Genomic DNA, 20,874 nt, shown 5'->3' on the forward strand with positions numbered 1-20,874 from the left:
CTGTTTGGCTTGTTGTATCGGCGTGCCATAGATTTGTAACTTCTACAAGTTCGTATAATCAGTAAGTAACTTGAAAATTTATTTTTGTTTAAGCATTTCTGCATACAATGAAAGCAATGGATCACACAGTTATAAATGAGATTCAAATTATTTTTTGTACACCACCATTACATGTGGTTTCTATTTGGTGGAGTTAAAGTTATATTTTGTCAAAGTATAGTCAAAACACTACAAAAAGGCTCTGTGTCTGCATAATAGTTTTGGAAATAGGTTAGGGAGGCCGGGGTACAGTGAATCACGGTACACAGTGAATCACCCGATCAAACGTAAAAAGTATATATTAAATTTTCTCTGTAATCACTGTTGCGTGACCACAGTAAAGCTTTCGTTTCACGTGCAAATCCACAGGCGGAGCATAGTTCAGCATTTTGTCCAAGATAGAATTTGTCGATTTCGTTAGTAAAAAGTAAAAAAATTATGTTGAAGAGTTTTGATCATATCTTTGTGCATGGTCAAACTTATGCAAGAGTGTTTATATAGAAAAGTACAGTTATAAGTGGGCATAAATAGGAATAAAACTTAAAACTAAACTCGTTTGAGAAAAGCATGTTTTTCTCATTTTTGTTTTGAGGATAGGCATAGTACACAGTGAATCATGCCTCAGTGAATCAATGGCGGATTTGTTCACTGTGTACCGGACTTTAGCATACTGTGATATGTGTATAAAAAGTTTTTTTTATTTTAGATACGTTTGTAACCAAATATGCCTAGAGCTAGAAATAAGCCAAGAAAAATTGGTGCTACTCCTCCGGAGTTGATGAAAGAAGCTGTAGAGCAGATCATCAAAAATAAAACTTCAATGCCGGGAGGGGCAAGCTTGCAATCGGGGGGATGGCTCCCCCTCCCCCACCCCATGGCGACGCCTCTGTGTAGCTCATGGATCTGTTCCTTTTGCCTATTCACAAGAAGAAATTTATGTCTCACTTTTAAAAAGTAACTGATTGTAACCGTGGTTCACTGTGTACCGGCACCGGTCCACAGTGAATCAATTTTTTGTTTACATTTAAAATGCAAAATTTTAAAAACTAAAAGTGCAACAGATCTTGCATTAGAGTCATGTATAGTTTAGATCATGCGGAATCGTGTGACAAAATTTGATATTTCTATGTTGATTTGAATGTGAATAAATGCAAAAATAAACATTTGTGATTCACTGTGCCCCGGTCTCCCCTATACATTTTAAAAAAGTTTCAGCGTAGATTATAGGCATTTATTCACATTATCATGTTCCTTCATCTCAAGGATCGGAGTAAATGAACCGTCAGTTTTTATGTAAATTTTTTCAAATGCAGTTTAAATTCATGTCCATTCTTCAATGTCATTAGACGTCAGTCTGAATTTTGTAGTTTTTTTACTAAAGTAGGCTATAGGCTAATAGGCTACATAATAACATACTGTAGACGTAGATTAGTTTTAGATCTGCTACCGTAACTTACTGTAGCGTAGGCTACAAGTAAGAAGTATCTAAACTTTTTTGCTTCCTTTTCCAACCGCAGTCTACAATTCTTGCAGATAAAACTACTGCAAATCTAAATAGCCCAGCGCAGTGAACTGCAAGGTTATAATCAGCGGATTGGCATAGTGACAAGCTTTTACTGTATAGCAGCCAAACAAGTATTTATTGCCAACATAACGGTATACCCCCTATAGATTGTAGATTGTAACAATTGCGTTTTAGTTTCAGATTAATCATTTCAATTGAAAATTAGGCGTAAATATGTAGGATATCTAGTAGCAAATAGACAACTAATGTAATTTGTGGATGCGCATTAAAATCATTACCTTATCATTGCACACAAATTATTCAGTAATTGATCTGCTATGTAAATTTTTAGGAGTTTTTATGTGCCACTAGGTCATCATTATGCGTGTATATCGTTAGAGGCAGTTCAAGTATACTATGACGCCTTTGGAATGTCAGAATCATCATATTGCGTTATATTGACGTCACGTGAGACGTCATGTGGAGAAGTGTGAGGAGGCAAGGAATTGGCGCTATAATAATAATCATAATAATCAAATCTTCGTCTGTACTTATATTTAAGCACTCAGCTTGCCGGATGACTGTCTATGAAGCAAACCAAAACAATTAATCGAAAGGTTTCAATGATATTGATAGGTTTCCGAAATGAAAAACAATGAAGTTGGATGAATTGTTTCATCCAACTATATCAAAAATGCGTATCATGTTTACTTGAAGCGATTCGGTTGATATTTCACGTCACTTACGCATGCGGCGGCAGCAATCTGTATTCTCAAGAGATTATCAATTAGCTCATGCTAACCGCACTGTTCAACAAGAGATCGCGTTGCTTTCGACCGGAGATCCTTATAAACTAAACCTATCTCAACATCTTTGAAAATAGATTTATTTTTCTTTATGTTTTTTAACATCTTTTAAACGTAGTTTTAGATAAAAACGTCATTTTGTAGTGGAGTGTTCAGAATATTTTGATTGGTTGAAGGTTGAAATGTAGCAATGGAAGATTTGAACTGTGGTACGAGTCATAAAAATAAATTTTTAAAATCACAAAAATTCAGTCATCCAAGCACATTACATACCAATCAGCACTGACAGCTCGGTCTCAAGTGATAACCATACACTACATGCTATTATCTTGGCTGCATGTAAAGTTTTCCGCAGGTTTAAGCTCCCGAGTGGGCAGCCCAGTTTATGATATGGCAATTACATTTACCGGTATATGAAATAGTTTGTAATTTAAAAAAATATTGTTGAGCATAAGTAGCCATTTTTGGACCAATCCTGGCAATATCCATCTAGTATTGATGTTCACATAAGTAGATTCTATTTTAGCCATTAGGTTTAGGCTATTTTGGCTCGCTTTTAACCTGTGTGCAAACCTAGTCATATAACAGAAAAACGTAGGCTATTTAGTTGTTCTATGTCTGTTTGAAAGTATAAATGAACGTATTGACTTCCAAGGTTAATTAAATTTAGGCTACCTGGTAGGCCTACAGTGAATAAACGTTATAAAAATCATGACAGAATCATTTTTAAATTAAAAACTATATTTTTTCACAGAACTGTTCCTGGGTCACATACCGGAGCTGCTGGCTTTGAAGGCATCTCTCCTATGCCAGAACTGAAGCAGCCTGCCCCTTTATTTAATGCCCGTGCAAATAAGAACGAATACCATTACGACGACTATGGAAATAAAGTAGGGCTAAAGAGAAAAATAAGCTTACAAAAAAACTATAACTTATTTTCAATATTGTAGGCTATATATTTTTTTAATTCTGTAAACAATGAAAGATATAAGCAAAGCATAAGTACCGTAACGCACATGGGCCCTACAGCTTACTAATAAAAAACTATCAAACGATAGATTTTATTTAATTTTTTAAAACAAAAATCATCTAAGAAGTGTTTCACTGCTGTGGACTTACCTATAAGTTGGTTCTAAATTCACTCATGGCCACCTGGAGATGCGGCCTGATTTGTCACATTTTGCAGATTTTGATTACAGCTACTGCTAGTGCTTGACTGACATTTTTTGAGATGTTTTTACTTTTTGCGGTTTCCTAATGACAAAAAACTTTTTTGTTGCCTTGGGGAAGCAGTAGCAAATGAGAAAAAGTAAGTTGAAAAACGCAAAATCAAACTGTTATTGAAAATTAACAGTCTGACTAAAATTTACAAAATCAAATTTTCTTTGTTTTTCAACATGTGAGGATGTTAAAACCTATTGTGTCATCTGGGGAAAAGAATAAAGAAAGCGTAAAAATCTAATTTTTAGAAAAATTTATTTAAACGTTCGCCCAAAGTTAGAAAAACCTGGAAATTTCTGCAAAATGTGACAAATCAGGCCGTATCTTTAGGAGGCCATGATTCACTTAAGCACAAACATGGCACAAATTATATCAATGAAGAAATTGTAGCTGTAACACTATGTAGCTGTAATATTATGCCAAAAATCCTTTTTGCTTAATAAAAGCGGTAATTTTATTGTAGCTTAGGCTACTATAACGAGATGAAATGCTATTATTAAAAGTCATAAATTCCACACTTGGAAGAAATGTCCATTGTTTTAGATTGAGAACACAGCAGATCAAAGATCAACTTCTCCTGATATTGACGCTGCTACATATTTCTTGGACAACTTATTCAACGGTTACGATCAGCGTATTCGACCCTATCACAAAGGTGGAGAACTCAAATAAACGCATTAACTTTAAAAGTAGAAATGGAAAGTTCTACTTGGCTGTCAGCTCAAGGCCGAACTGTCGCCAAAAGCTAGTAACGAAAGCATGCGTTTCATTAGATAGGCTTATGTTGTGTAGCTTTCAGACTGTCCAGCACTGATTAAACCCAAACAGTCCAAACAACTTTTCTGTTGCTGATCGTTTGTTTTCCAGTCGACTGGCGATGTGTACATGTTGAAGAATTTAAACGCCTTTGTAGGTTGATGTAGTACCAAATAAGCATTTTATTAAAGCTTCCGTTACAAATAACTTACAAATTACAATGAGTAAAATTTAGAAGAAATGTGTATAATTTGTAGCAAACATGATAATGTTGTAGAAAAAACTTTGTCTGGGTGTAGAAGACAGTTTCATTTAAGTCACAAACTCTGAGCTTAGGTTTTGATTGTTGGCAATGAATTACTTGGCAATGGTTTCTTTTAGAAGACTTTAAGCACACTTTAATTTACTCGTTTCTCACGTGATATTGTGCACTTGTCTTTGGCCTCTGCTTTGCAATCCTGCAATTACCCAATTAAAAGACTGCCTTAAAATTAATTATTCAGAAATGCTTTGCTAGAACTGGCGACTTGATATGTAGGCCTACCAATCATTGTAATAAATACGAAACCCTTGCTGAATCGACTACTACAATAATACACAAAAAAACAATTTCCAATCGAAATTTACACCTAAAATTAAAGAGCCATTTCTAAGCAATCTATTATTCATACGGCGGCACGAATCCACAAATTGAATTGCTGATTGTGGTCCCAATTGCATTATCTGCCGTGAACTTGATTGAACTGCTATTAAATTTTTCAGGACCACCCGTGAACGTATCTGTAAACATATTTATAAACAGCTTTGGCTCGATTGCAGAAACAACAATGGTAAGAAATCTGTGTGTAATACTGTAGTAAAACAACAGTGATCATAATTATGTAAGATGTTTAGCGCATTTAGAATGGGTTGTAAAACTATGCCACATCTCTCAATTGTTTTATGTATGTACGGTAATATCTAAATATAAATATAATCTAAATATGTACATAGGGCCTTGTTAACTCATGCTCCTCCTCATGCTCCTCCAGCTGGGAGAGAGGCAAGGACTGTTTAAGGGCCCACTGATTTAGTTTGTTTAATGTTTCATTTACTGTTTGCAAAAGAAAAAAGCTACTACAGAAGCTTGATATAATCAATAGGTTAAATCTTGTAAGGCCATAGACTATTCACTGCTTTCCAAGCCTCTGTCTGGGGCCCACCTCCATCTCGGGACCCCCGCAATAATTAGTTCGTGCATGGTTGTTCGGCTGTTAATTTTACTCGTAACATTTAATATGTATTTTTTCTTCTATTTTTGCAAAATTTTCTAGCTCGTTTTGCTCGCTCAACTGCATTTTATTCACCAAACACGCGATACTGGGCATCTATAGTTTCAGCAGGGAGTTTCAAAAGTTGATTGAGAAAATAAAAAGTTTTTATGTCCCACAAAAAAACTGATAAAATAATGTAGCCTAATATTCCCAAGTAAACTCTGTTCACTCAAACATAGTTTAGTAATTCAACAATTAAATTGATAAATTTCAATGTTAATGGAGATATAGGCTATAAAGTGAAATGTGCTGTGCCTGTGAGAATACTGTAGGTGAAGAGAAGGTGAGGACACCGCAGATAGATTTTTTGAATTTTACGTTGTCCATTTATCTTACTGTGTAAATTTTGCTTTGCTAAAACTCTAGTTCTTCCCCAACTTTTTTCCAGATCTGCTTCTGCATTGTCATTGCATATTTACTATTTTGAGTTGTTCACTATTTACTGAAATGTGTTTCTATAATGTAATAAACTTGAAGATGTTAAACTTGATCACGTTACTCGGCATCGTATGCCTATGGTTCAACAAGACAAACTCTCTACCGAAGCTCTATTTACTGAAATCAATGATGAATTTGAATTATTCTCCCTATACAATGAAAAATTTTGCGGCCATAACCTAATGCTTTCTTGTCCTATTTTTAAAGGTCATTACTTAACATAGGGGCCATCAGTGAATTTCGGGGGCCCCAAGATGGTGCTCACACGGCCCTGTGTATAATATGTTATATATGAAGTGAAATCAAAACAAAGTTTGTGTCAAAACAAAATAATTTTCAACCAAACAATCGCAATAAGTCTAAACTCTAAACAGTAGAGAAATCGGTTCATTTCAAATTTATAACGTAATTGCTTTTTTTCAAAACGAAACCAAGGCGTAAACGTTTATCGTGATAAAGAAATATTTTAAAATTGTTTTGTTTCAAACAAGACTAATTCAAATTATTACTGAAATAAGTTATACCAAAAATCTCCCGGCTGTTATTTCGTCGTTTTCTTTTGGTAAACACAGGCTAAAAAACTGATGGATGATAAGTTGTAGGTTGGTGATCGTATTTCACAGTTGGCAGCCCTTATTTCCCAAAACTTCAAATCTTTTTCACGCCCAGCTCTCGATGATATTTTCGCCACTGTTAATGCATATTCTTTTGCTGAGAAATGTTTATAGGCCTACGTTTTTGCAGAGTTTTTCTTCAAGCGGTATTCATCAGTTAATTTCATACATTATTATTAACCACAGACTAGGTGATGTTTGCAAAGAGAGCTGATAAAAATGTGACTTTGCGCTCTCTAAAGAGAAAAGGGTGTCCGGAATTGTGATTACATTAACATGTCATATCGGTTGACAAAAACGCCACATTTGGCATCATGTAGGCTAGGCTTTGCCTCTGGGAGAAAGGAATAAAAGCAAAAAATTGGTTCATGTGATATTTGAACAGTTTCAAATGCCAGTCTTCAAATCATTCCTTATTTACATTCATTCAACGTCTGCAGACTTTAATAAAGAAATGACTTTCTGACTGGGATGTGTGAATATTTAAAGCATTGAACGTTGTTTTTCTATTGACCAACCGCCTTGTTGCTGCGGTGTGTAAACTAAACTGTGCTTCGTGCTTGTGTGCTGTGTAGGTTATATAACGTGAACTTACATTTATCTCATTCGGAGAATTGCCGAGTAAAATTTGTCGCAATCAACCTGATGAAGCGATTGTGTACATTGACTAATTAAATAATTTTAATCTAATTTTTCCCATCTCACAAGAACGTCTGGTATCGGAAAAATTGAAAAAGTTAATTATTGGTACGTGGTGTTGTGGCGTGGAAGAAAATCTTTAATGAAAACATTTTGTGTGAAGGATTATCGGCTCAATATCTTTCTGAGAAGCCAATGGAACGATCCGAGGTTGGCTTTCATTGGGTATGATGATGACGTAGTTCCATTACATCCGTCCATGTTGGACGAAATCTGGCGGCCAGATATATTTTTTGCCAACGAAAAGCATGCCAGTTTTCACAAGGTTTGGTTTATATTAAAAATAAGCAAGCGCAGTGCTTTTATCAATTGTGCACCTTTATCTAATTATTTACAACTACTTCAATGTAGGCTATTTAGGGGCATCGTATGCGCAGCAAGTTGATTTAATTACCCATTTGATACGTTCGTCCAGTCATGGTCCAGTCTATTTCTCAATGCATGTCATTCCGTGTTGTGTAGATTTTTTCTATTGGTAGATAACAATCTTCACATTTGGTATTTTTGAAATGACTTCAAGAGTAATCCCAGTTATTATGCAAAGTTTAGTAATGCCAACAAGATATCGAAGCAATACAGCCGAGACGACGTTGATCTAACGTTAAAGTTTAGCGTAGAAACAAATACTCCAGTCAAACAGACAAAGCTACTTTAAATGTATTGTGCTAATAGGCTATATAGCCTATAATTTTATAGCTTACAAAAAGTAAGCTACTTATAATGATCAAAGCCACATTCTTGCAATTCAACCAGTTTATTCAATTTCGTGAAAGTAGAACTACTATAAGCTACATGCTCTGGTAAACACAAAAGAATTAAAATTATGCTGAAGTGTTTTCTGGACAATTTTTGTCATCAGTAAGCTGTTGTTAGCTTTGGCCCAATGGTAAACTTTCTTCTTTACATGGTTTCAAATTGCCATTTATTACACGCATTGAAAATCCACTTAGTTGTTATGACGAGAAATCAAAATAATAAAATCTTATCAACTTCAACCTTCTGGAATTAGCAACCTCAGTTACCAACCACAACCTTTAGTTGAAAATAACAAATAATCACTAAATTTAACATTCAAAAATAAGTCATCTTATATTACGTAATCACAAGTGAATGGAAATTACATTCAAGGATAGTGCGTGATTGCAATGCTGATGCCAATGCAATCGCTTACTATTGCGATTTCTTGTCTATCAAGTGATTACTTAAAATTCTAAAGTATTCAATTACGATTACTTGCATATTCTGAGAATATGATTACAAAAATTTTAAACTATTTGACTACAATTCCTTAGGCCTACCTGTTCTATGATTACGATTACTTACAAGTTAAAAGTAATCATTTGCAATAACTTGCTTATTTTGCATGTATAATTACAATACAAACTTCTAAAACAAGTTTTTACACTTACAAAGTAATGAAAACAACAGTATTACAATGTTAAATTACACTCCGCTACCACACCACAGCAATGTGCCTAAACATAGTTAAGTAATTTTTTTGATTACTTATGCTGATGCTTCGACTGCTACGACGAAAGACATAAGGGAAATTTTAAAACCATAAACGATAAAAGCATTAAATTGTTCTCATTCTGTCTAAAACAGCAGTATAATCTTGGATTGATGAACAAGCTGCTCATATCAAATATAGGCTAACCACGGTAAATAGGTCTCTACAGGTTTCTCACACCATCTGCGGTAATGAAAAACTTATCCGAATTACCCTCATTGATCTGCAATCTAGCTCAAATTAAAAAACTTGCACAAGACTTCGACATAGCCTACAGCAGTGCTACTCAACTAGCGGACCGCGGTCCGAATCCGGACCTTTTGGGTGTTGATGGTGGACCTCGGGCTTCTGGAAGAATAACCTCATTGCCCGTTTCAGGGCATTTTTAAACAGGTTTCTCCTGGGAGGAAACAAAATTTTCTGTGATTATCTTAGTAGCTAAGCCATCAAGGCCCCTGAACACTTTGTCACAAATTCAAGTCGACATACATTTTACCTAAAAAAAATGGTTCGGTACTGGCACTGATAGTTTAACTTTCGTGGTTGCGTATGAAATAATTTATTCACCGGACCGCTAAAAACATTCAACTTGTCAAATCGAACCTTTGTTAACATTAGTTGAATAACCCTGGCCTACAGTAATGTGTTTCGATCTCGTTTAAAGTGATTTTCTTGAAGCAGCTATAGGTAGTGGCGGATCTAGAAAAACAAAGCAATACCACTAAAGCTGAAAGCAGTCTAGTTTTCGAAACGTTTACATTAGTATCCACACTTCTTTGTTAGTGTCGAGTTTCGCATGTATATTGTAGAGCAGCGTTTCTTAACCGGGGGTGCTAGCACCCCTTGGGGGTGCTGGAATAGACTGTAGGGGGTGCTAAATGCATGCAGTATAATGTCAAAAAATGCCATTTTAATTTTCTGCATTTTTTTGTTATTCTGCCAGTATCAGCAGTTGTCATATCTATGATTGCTGTTTCGTGTTTCGAAGTAGCCTACATGATTTGCTGTCATTGTAGTCATCTCCCAGTCAAATACTCAAATTGATCCTGAGTAGATTGTGCGAACTTATCTGGTGGGTGTTTTGTTGTAATATTGTTGCTCACCTCTCGCTTCTAGAAACCACCATGGCAAAGTATCCAGAGTGGATACAGCAGCCTTCTTGGCAGACATGAGTGATCATAGGCTAATAGACTAAAGGAGGAGCTATGATTGACATGCAGGTGAATCAAAGTTGTGGGACAAACTTTTGTCCTTCCGCTTGCTGATTTCTGGTGTGACCAGTTGACAGCACATCCTGCATTGGCACGAGCAGCAATGGAATTGATCGTCCCATTTCCGACTAACTATCTGTGTGAAAAGGCGTTCTCCACCATGCTCCAAATGAAAACAATTGGCCGGAGCCGCCTTCAACATGGGTTGCTCCACGATATGAGAGTGGCTTTGACAAACACGAAGCCTCGAATAGAGAAATTGGTCACACATAAGCAACAACAAAAATCACATTGATACATGTGTAACTAGATACCCAGCTGGGTAACTTAAATATGCTTAAGTTTGTCCATGTTCTTTTACTATTCTCGGGTTTTCCTATTTCTTTTATCACCAATGACCACAGTAGTTTTGAAGAATAAACACAATGATCAATTTGTACTTCGCTTTCCTTTCAATAGTGCAGGCCAAAGTTTAATGGCGGCGTCGAAATTTTGACATGCTATTTGATCACTGGCAGTATATTTTGTATATTTTTGTCGCCTAACAAACGGTGCTGTTGTTTTAAGAGAGTTGATTCACTTACATATGCTTATAATTGAATTTCTGTTGGTGAATGAAAGCCAAATACCAAATCCTGAATCAACTTCGTTAAAACAACTGCTCAGTTTGTTAAACAACAAGAGACTTCATTACAAAATATATCTCCAGCGATCTGAAGGCATGTTAAAATTTCGGCCTGTACTAAACTTTTGGTCGGTACTGTAGTAGTCTTATGTCAATAATAGTTAGGGGGTGCTAGACTGGTCAGGCCTGTTTACAGGGGTGCTAAAGTCAGAAAAGGTTAAGAAACGCTGTTGTAGAGGCTTTTGAAGCAGGGCCAGTTCGCGAGATTGGCAGAGCAAAGTTTCCGATTGTTGAAATGTTGTTGCCGGGGAATGATTCCATTCACTATCTTCTGCTGATTGGAAACTTGTCTCCAAGTGCTCAAGCGCACACCCCGAGAGTTGAACCAGCAGCACCCTTGACCTTGAGTCGGGTGCTTAACTATTGAGCTAACAGAGGGGATAATCGGCTTTTAAATACTTCTACGTTGCATTGTTTAAAGTCCACGTTTCACATCCACACAGAAAAATAGAAAGCTCTTCTTGCATTTGAGACCGCCTCAGGTCATATTGTTCCAGGCACAGCAGCCAATGGATTATGCGTTCATCGAGCGTTGTCAGGTCCACATATTTATCCTGGGGTACGTATATACAGGACGTTAGTAGATAATGTGGTTTGCAGTATAATATGAGCAACACAAGATGATGAGTCGATACAAAGATATAAAGATAAAATAAAATTATATACCATCTTAACACAAGCTCCCTTGTTGTGGATTGTAAATTTATGTTTGGAGAAATGTATGCAGGGTTTTGGAAAGCTTGTTTCGATTAAGCAATTCTTGTTTTAATCTCTTTTCTGCATTTACCATCATTTGTGATGAATGGTCCCAGATATTTAGAAGAGTTGTCTCGTTTAATTAGTTTGCTTGAGATTAATATTGCGAGTTAAACGAGAGCTTATTTTCTTGGTAATGATCATGCATTCCGTTTTTTAGCATGGATGTAGTCATGCCAAAATTTCGCTTTTTCCTAGAATTTGTAGTTTCCGGAGAGAGTTTGCTTTCTTGAACCAATAACAGGCAAGACACAACAATACAACAGGGTTAAGTTAAGCCGAAAACGTTTGACTGTTAAAACTATTTGTAAATATGTAAAATATATTGCTATAATGTTCAACCCTGTTGTATTGTTGTGTTTTGCCTGTTTTTTTTCTTGAATTGTTGGAGAATTTCTGTAGTGGCAATTAATACGGTGGCATCCGCATATCTCAAATTATTTATATTCACACCTCCTATGTTAATTCCTTCGAAACATCTTAATAGAACGCATAACACGCTCGTTGTGTAAATTGAATAGGTCGGAAGAGAAAACACAACCTGGTCTTACCTCGTTCCTGATCGATATCAAGCTTATTTTCTGTTGTTCTGCTTAGAGCTCTTTATTTTTTGATTTGCTATTAACTTTGCCAGGGCTGTGAACGGATGTAGCTCTTCCAGTGAGTGTAAACTGCGTGCTATCATCCAGGGATCATAGACATAACAAGGCTACGCAACATTAATGTTCAGAAATATTTCTTCACATTTTAAAAACAATCATTACCCAGTAACAAATGCAGAGAGGCACTTGGTCACCTGCCAGAACAACGAAAAAAAAATGTCAGGTTTACAACGGTAGCTGTACTTTTTAATTTCTCAAAAAGTTTTCGTTTTGAAATATAAGTTACTCAAATGACTTCCATCGTTAACAAAAGTGACTTAGCCTATAAAAGCGTTCATAATGTTAATCAACTAAATTGTTTAATTTCAGGTGACAACTGAAAATCAATTGCTGCGTGTTAGCAAGAATGGAGATATACATTCCAGTATTCGCTTGAGTTTGTCGTTGGCTTGTGGAATGCATTTACAAACGTTTCCTATGGATATACAGACTTGCAAAATGCAGCTGGAAAGTTGTAAGCGGCCTTGTTAGACAGTACAACACTATCGTGCAACAATTAAAAAGCTATACTTGCAGACAATTTTGGGATAAAATTCCACTAAAAAAGAACTTTTTGAAATCAGTGAAACCTAGTTTTTATAATGATAATGATATTGCTGCACAACAGTCAACAACAATATTATTAAAGGCACTTCATGATGTATTGTCCTGAAACTGTCCCAATAGTATTCTGTTATGCGTGTGCGGTGTACCATGGCTGTAACTTTTAACCTTAAAATTAAAAAAGTATCATGATATAGAATTAAGCTTAGATTAAAAATAAACCTACTGAATAAGCTCTTTCGGTCTTGGTGCATCACCACTGTGAAGTGTCCCTCGAAGTATCAAGCAAGATTTTTATCATGCTAATCACCATTCATAACATAATCGAAGATATCTTCCTAATAGAAAGTTCGGGAAGTTACCTTAACTTCTTCTTATGTGCCTGACTTTACAAGCGAAGAAACTTAGATCAAATAACGCTGGTTCCTGGTTCGACTCTCGAGGAGTGCGCTTAATCGATGCATTTCAAGAACAGCTATCCATTCAGCGGCACCTAGTACAAGGAATAATTTAAAGGCAGCACTTAAGTAACAAACGGAAACCTCACTTTGTAAATCTCTGTGATTCGACAGTGTCAGTGGTTCAAAGACTCTACAAGTAGAGTGTGCGAAACTGTCAGAATTTAAGCTAAAAAATAGCACTTTCAGTTCGAAAATAAAGATTCCCATTAGCCTATCAGTGGCTAAAATTGCCGTTTTTACTTCTACTTTTATTATGATTTTTACATTTTTTAGTATTGTACTTTCAGTTGGTTACAGCATGGATGATTTAGCTTTTATGTGGAACGATGAAGACGCAGTGCAGCTGCCACCAGCTCTTACTCTGCCTCAGTTTCAAATCCTAGGCCACAAACTCGAGTCTTGTACGAAGGTGTACAATACAGGTTTGCAGTAGCTACCTTCCGCGTTGTTGCTTGTTAGCCATAAGCTATTTACTGTAAATATCATTATTGAGAGTGGAGCTAGAAAATCTAGCAGAAATTTTCATGCAAATGCAATTTTCATGCAAATTAATCCTTCATAAACCAAACTTGGTCAAAATTTAGCCGATATTTGTTAGAGTATACACTCACTTAGTGCTTTGGATCCACTTTTGTTTGCAGCACTGAAGCTGAACAGATGTCGGCACTAAATCAGTAGGCTACCAGCATGGACTGTTTTATTTTACAGACTGATTTGCAGAGATATGAGCATTTAAAAAAAATATGACGCTAAAATGTTAGTAGAAATAACGATATTGCTTTCGTAAGAAGAACTTTCGTACGACTGCAAACGTTTATGTAAGCCTACATAAACGTTTGTTTGTTTATTATCTTTATCCTGCATCGCGGGAAAGCGGACTTGAGCGCTATGCATCGGTGTACGCCTTCCGACGTACACCTGACTCACGCTGCAGCCGACGGCAATGTCTGTTTCCTGTTGTCTACTTTACTTATGACTTAAATTTGGTACTACCCATTACTCGAAATCGATCACTGGGTAGAGGCAGTTATCGTAAAGTTTCTTGCCCAGGGAAACAACAGCAAGTGCGGGTGGCTGGAGTCGAACATGCAGGCTCTCGACTGCGAGCCCAACGCGCTAACCACTCGGCCACTGCTGCCGACGTTGATTGAAGAGTAACCTATTCTGCAATAGGCTACTTGTGTATAGTTCGCGTACAAATTGCATCGACTGAGATAAACCCTTTGACTATTTTCCTAACCCTTTCACTGATACGCACCAATGAGTCTTACAAATCAGCAGTTGTGAACTGAGCAAGTGACAGCTGAGCTAGCAACATTTGAGCAAGTGGCTGAAGTTGGTAGATGATGAAACTGAGCAAGGCATTACTTGGTAGACTATGTCACAAGTCAGCAAACTCAGTTTGGCAAGCGATGACCAAGCAAGTCCCATGTGAGCACTAAAATCTCATTGCTGACTTGGCAGTAGCTGAAATGCAATCACTGAGTTGAAGCACTTGCTGAGTTATCGCATGCTGAGTGGTTTGACGACCGCACCAATAGGCCACATCAATGCCTGTTTCTCGCACTGCACCATTTCTGCATTGCCTTTACTGCTGCGAAATGGGTATGGTATAGTTATGATAAACGATGCGGAAAATAATATTTATTTGCATCAGACAAAGCTGTCCATATCCAAAACAACGAAATAATACACAAACTGCAAATGCACAAAATCTCACTAACTAGGCTATCTACTGTTACAAGTTTACAGACAATGGTACGGTAGTGTTACAAGTTAGAAGAACTGAAAGTATTCAGAACGATAAAAACAATCAGATGACATGGCAGCCATCAAAACTAGATATCAGCATACATAGAATTATTATAATGAAGACGGTAATTTGATTACCGTCTTCATGTTGAAAAAAAACATGACTTGAGTGTGACGTTGTGTTGACTTTTTATTATTTAAGTTGAGGAGTAGGATACATAGATTCTAACGAGTTGTTAGGTTAAGTACCCTATGAATTATTTTATATGCAGCATAAAAGCATATTTGTAGATTTACACTCATATTTTATTTTCAATACAATAGATAGTAGACTGTATAGACATCATGAACCAATTGAACTTGTCACAGAGTAGCGGAAAACATAGTCAAGTAGCCTACTTTTGTATTTCAATTTGATTAAATATCACAAAACCACAGCCAAGATGATAACAATGAGTTCATGAATTGTTGAGTAACATTTCAAACATAGCTACAGTGGGTGACAAAGTCATTGTAATTATATAAGAAGATCTATTCAAAAAAATCGAGTTTTGGAGAATAAAAGGACAATATAATAAATATTTACAATTTTGCGATAGCATAAAAGTAGAACTGAAAACTTGTATAAATAAGTTTTAATGAAATATTTTCAATAGGTTTTTTGTGCTGCCCTGGTCATTAAAATAAAATTGACAGTTTCACTTACGTTTTTTCTGACATGTGAATAATGACACTTAATTGGCAAAATGTCTTATGATTTGCTAAAAGTAAAAACATCAAAAAAGGCAAAGTTTGCACTCTTTTACACTTGAGATGGTGAAGTTTTTATTTCTCTCTCATAGGCTATATTCAATAGTAAAGAATGGGTTTATATCTGGAAAACTAAGCCTTGAAGGAAGTTTCACTTTTCATTCACAAACACTTTATTTATTTAAATTTTATTTATGTTTAGTTAGATTCACGCTACTTTATACCAGTTTACACCTAAGCGTTTGGTTTTGCAGGTTCTTTCACGTGCATCGAAGTCAGTTTTATCCTGCAGCGACAGATGGGATACTACATGATTCAAACTTACATTCCATCAACTCTGATTGTGATCTTGTCTTGGGTGTCGTTTTGGATCAATATGGACGCAGCTCCCGCCCGTACTGCTCTTGGGATTACCACTGTATTGACAATGACTACTCAAAGCACGGGAGCTCGTGCCTCATTGCCTAAAGTAAGACCATCCAAAACAGAAAAATTTGCCCTTTTTCCATTGATGCAACGTCTGCAGACGTTGTATCAATGCAAAAATGACGGATTTTACTGTCTGCGATTGGTCAAAGTGGGAAAAAAGATTGATTTTTGGTTAAATGCTAAGGATACAATCTGCATTCAGTATGTGTAAATAGTCCACTTGCAGATTCAACTTACTCTGAAAAAAATTTTGTTTTGCATTTTGGGATTCATTTCTATGACAGCTGTTGATAAACTTTCTTAAAACACCGAGGTTTCAATTTTATAGCTTAGCAAATTAAATTGCTTTGTTATTTTAATGTAAGGAGTGGAAAATTCAATGGTCTGAAGTGGAAAGGTATGTGGGTGATCTGACTTAGCAGCGACATAAACGGTTGACATTAAATTGTATAACTATCGTTAGGTGTCGTACGTGAAAGCTATTGATGTGTGGATGGCTGTCTGCTTGCTGTTTGTCTTTTCTGCTTTATTGGAATTTGCTGCGGTAAACTTTCTCTCACGTCAACAGAAACAATTGCTAAAAGATCACATGGATTGGATAAATAAACAAAAAGTAAGTAGTTTATCAATTTATCAAGTCAGCCGGAAAAAGGACAAAATATTGTTTTGATAATTTCGTAGGCTAAATTTTGAAGCACAAGTGAAGTCGCGATCAAATATACCTCAGCCATTTTAATTGATTAATTCATGAAATTTTTAGTCAAATTTTAGGTCGGCGTTAAATTATAATCCTCACTGCAAAAAGCTACGAAACACATGCAACATCTTTAATTGTCGGGTTAAAAGCAAAACGATATGTTTCACAATTAATGTAATAGATCAATTTTCAGCAAATATGCGACTGAAGCAAGCTGTTTTCCGTATCTGTTTGCTTCTGCATAACCTACAATAGGTGAACTTTAAAGAGTAGCCTACACATAGGCTATGTTTTAATAAAAAAAAATGGTACACGATAGGCTACTTCTACTTTGAAAATTCCACACTAATGATTTAATTGGTTATATTTATGAGCTACAGCGATATACAAAAATACTTTATCTGATTATATCTTTTATTGGTTAAGTTTACACACGGTTGTAATGATTTAATTTATTCTTTGTTCTGTGCCTGTAGAGAAACATCCGTCAGCACATCACCAGAAGAAAAACAAACGTTGAAAGTGATGAAAATCCAACCTATGTTCGCACCATTTTTCCAGAAAAAGAAGAATCGTTTTTTCGAATCGTTGGACGTCCTCCATTGAATGTAGACGAATGCACTTTTTAAATCATTTACGTTTGTCTGCAAAAATATAGTTTAAAAATTAAAAAAATTCTAAGCATACAGTCTATTATTAAAACAATGAAAACTATTAATACTACAAAAAGTGCTCAATGCTAAGCAAAAAAGCAAAGCAGAGCGAATTAAATCAAATATAGTTATTACTATCTGAATCCTCAACAGCCTGTTTCACCTACACGGATCATCAGAAGGTGCTTGGTTATATTATCAAATAGAATCTATTTGAATAAGAACCTTCTGATGATTCGTGTAGGTGAAACAGGTTGTTAAGGATTCAGATAGTAATAACTATATTTGATTTAGTCTATTATTATAATGTCTTCAAAATTTGAGAAAAGCTTTAGGCTACTTCAAACGCAATCCCAGCAAGCAAAGCTTTTTTGATGCTGATTTAATTCCTGCGGACGCTGGGATTGTTTTGATTTTATTTACCGGTCCTACTTGAAATTATTGCAGTCTATTATTATCATTAAGTTTGAAACTTAAAAAACTAAACGTAAAATTAAAGTGTTTAAGTCAAGTATCTTGGGTCAGATTGTTTTGTTGATTTGTTGCTTTCTCGTTGTTGCAAAGAGCACTAAAGAAGACAACAAAGGAGGTCTGCGAGACAAATACAAACAAAAGGCACAGACCGTTGATACAATCTCCCGCTATCTTTTTCCTTCGGTATTTTTGACCTTCAACATTGTATATTGGGTATCATACCTGGTGAGAATGACAGTTTACTTTGTGAACAAATATGCAGATTGGTTTAGAATTTACAGTAGACGATTGAGTTTTTTACACTATTATTATCCAGGGCATGGAGGAACCATGTGGGCCTCGTGGGCCTGGGCCAACCTACTTTAATTTCTGGCTGGGCCTGGCCCACCCACTTTTGAAAACCAAATTTCCTTAAAAAGGTAGCGAAATCGGCAAATCAGAGAGGGCAGTGGCGGCTCCTGCCATGTAGCTCTGCAGCCCCACCTGAAAGAAAGAGAAGAGGGAAAATATGTTTTCCTCTGTATTTGTCCGACCCGGTTATTTTTTTCACTTAAGAATTGCAGATCGAAAATTAAAATATTAAAAGTTTTTGGGCAAACTTCTTTGCAGCCCGAGATTCTGGATTTCAAGCGCTCTGATTGGCTAAAAATTATCCTTGAAGCTCCACCTCTTTTGGTATTTTACAGCATTTTTTTAATCTGTTGGGGCTGCATGGAAAACAGCCCCACCTAACCGAATAACTTTACAGGTTTATTAAAGTTAGTTTTTATTTTGCAGAGTAGCGATGAGCCATGAATGTACAGTAAAAGTGTTAGCTGTAGAGTTAGGGTAGGCTATTCAACAGGTTATAGGAAGTGCTAGGGCATCTCAAAATCCCTTGAACCTTGTATGCAACAGCTAGGCTAGTCAAGACGAAGCTTAATACTAGAAAAGTTTGTATCCAAAGCAATACTGTTAGTTTTTTTAAATACAGTTTAGTAAAAAATCAACTTTTCAACAAAGTTTGAATGCATTTTTTCAAAATTTGGGGTAAAAACATGCTCCGAACGCACCACGTTTAATTAGATTTTTTTAAATTTTTTGGGGAGACCGCCCAGCGAAGTCGTTTGCAGCCCCACTGCTCACAAACAGCACCAGCCGCCACTGAGACATGGAGTTCCAAAATAAGGTCTTCACTCATTTGATACACACTAGTTTGATTATCGGTATCTTTGATAGCTCAATGATGAAATCCAATCTTCAAACTTTTCTGTTGAGCCCACTACTGATGGGCAGCACGTGTGGGTGTGGTTACGTGTGATAGGTGGAGCAATCTATCATTTAATATAATTATTCTCTATGGTCTCTATGGTTAAAACAATGATATCATTACATATGCAGTACTGTATAATGCTGTGGATTATTACTATCAGGTGGTATTGTAACTGTGTGTGTATTGTGTATCGCCATATTTTGTACAGCGCTATATAGCAATTTAACAATTTTGTAATTTTTTTGGCCAAATTGAGCCCAAAAATGGAAAAATTTTGTTTGTTGGCACGAAAGGCAAACATGAAAACACATTGTATAAACGATTTCAAGTATTAGGAATGCAACAGTGTTATGGGGGGCAGTGTTAAGTTTGATTAACTTTTACTGCTGTGCCTCTGGGCCCATCTACTTTCAAAATGGTTTCTCCATGCCTGTTATTATCACAGCAATAGGGGAGAGCTGCAATTCAAGCAAAAAACTTAATCACTTTGAAACTGACAAACAACAACAAATAATATAAAATTTGATAAGCTAAATTTCAACACCGCACTTACAGTTTGTATTTAACTTGTGGTAAGAGATGTTTAGTTTATTTTCGTTTTACTCTCTCGGAATAAATGTTAAGGCACCCCATCACCTCCATTCTACATCAATGACCATTTTATTCGTGAATGCCCTGCAACTGACCGACATGTAAATCACTTGACCAAGCTGGTTGACCAAATTTATCGGCGTCTTGTTTTGGGCTACTCTTCTGTATCAGTAGAAGATGTGACGTTATTGAGGCATGTAATTATTTTGTTTCAGAGCACTACTGATGAAACTTCTTATTTGAAAGATGCTTATTTGTATCAAGGATGAAAGAATTTAAGAAAATTAATACCATAGCGAAATTTCTCGAAAATGGATTCAACAAGATGCAGATCTTAATTACAGAAGGGCTACCAACAAATCAATAAATGTAGTTGTATTCAATTCAAAGTTGCAACTGCGGTCTACTATAGGGCTACCAATCTACCATATGTCTTCTTTTTAGTGGATTTGTCCTCTTTTTTCAAGAAAAATGAATAGAGGACACTCAGAAATGCTCAACTGTCTTCTTTTTTTGGTAATTTGAGTTTTCTTTCTTAAAATTTCAACAGGATTTTATTGTTGTGCGAATTTTCGGCAATGGCTTGTGTGTGCTTTCCAAAACAGTTTTCTACACCTATGTAATATTTAAAAATAATTAAAAAAAAATTGGCGTAGCCTATCTTGTTGATTCGTTGTTGTAAACAATCAGACGTCTACTGTATTGTAACATATAAACACCATTGTTTCGCGGTAATAGGAAATTTGTCACTTTGAACTTAGAATTTTATAAGGAAATTTGTGACAAACTAAGAAATTTGAGAAATCAAAAAAGAAATGAGTGGCCTATGTAGGCTAAATCACGAGGAAATACATTGAAAAATGTGACCGCAAAACAGAAAAATGCAAAAAAGTTTATTGTATTTATAATTTACGGCCCTCTGCATACTTTTACAAAAAAATAATCTTTTTACTCAGATTTTATTAAATTGATTCAACGCTTGTAGACGTTATGATTACCAACAGAGTTTGGCTCATTGGTCAAGTGAAGAAAGTAGGAAAGAATGTCCAAAAGCGCAC

At 35.9% G+C, this 20,874-nt stretch overlaps 1 protein-coding gene across 1 annotated transcript; it reads left to right on the forward strand.

Annotated features, from left to right (window-relative positions):
• Positions 1-5,128: 5,128 nt before the first annotated feature.
• Positions 5,129-20,502, forward strand: LOC145783260 (glycine receptor subunit alpha-2-like). Its single transcript, XM_082595080.1, has 9 exons — positions 5,129-5,156; positions 7,494-7,655; positions 12,524-12,668; positions 13,506-13,640; positions 15,975-16,189; positions 16,613-16,762; positions 17,323-17,454; positions 18,064-18,198; positions 20,032-20,502. The coding sequence occupies exons 1-9, from the start codon at positions 5,154-5,156 to the stop codon at positions 20,083-20,085; spliced, it is 1,131 nt and encodes a 376-aa protein (XP_082451206.1). The 5' UTR covers positions 5,129-5,153; the 3' UTR covers positions 20,086-20,502.
• Positions 20,503-20,874: the final 372 nt, after the last annotated feature.

Source organism: Aplidium turbinatum, chromosome 14 (genome assembly GCF_918807975.1).
Source record: "Aplidium turbinatum chromosome 14, kaAplTurb1.1, whole genome shotgun sequence".
Taxonomy (NCBI): domain Eukaryota; kingdom Metazoa; phylum Chordata; class Ascidiacea; order Aplousobranchia; family Polyclinidae; genus Aplidium; species Aplidium turbinatum.

Excerpts from the sequence above, each read along its gene's own strand:
- LOC145783260 (XM_082595080.1), top strand. Across the intron at positions 12,669-13,505 it reads CAAAATGCAGCTGGAAAGTT|TTGGTTACAGCATGGATGAT; the intron begins GTAAGCGGCCTT and ends TTGTACTTTCAG. Across the intron at positions 13,641-15,974 it reads TACGAAGGTGTACAATACAG|GTTCTTTCACGTGCATCGAA; the intron begins GTTTGCAGTAGC and ends TTGGTTTTGCAG.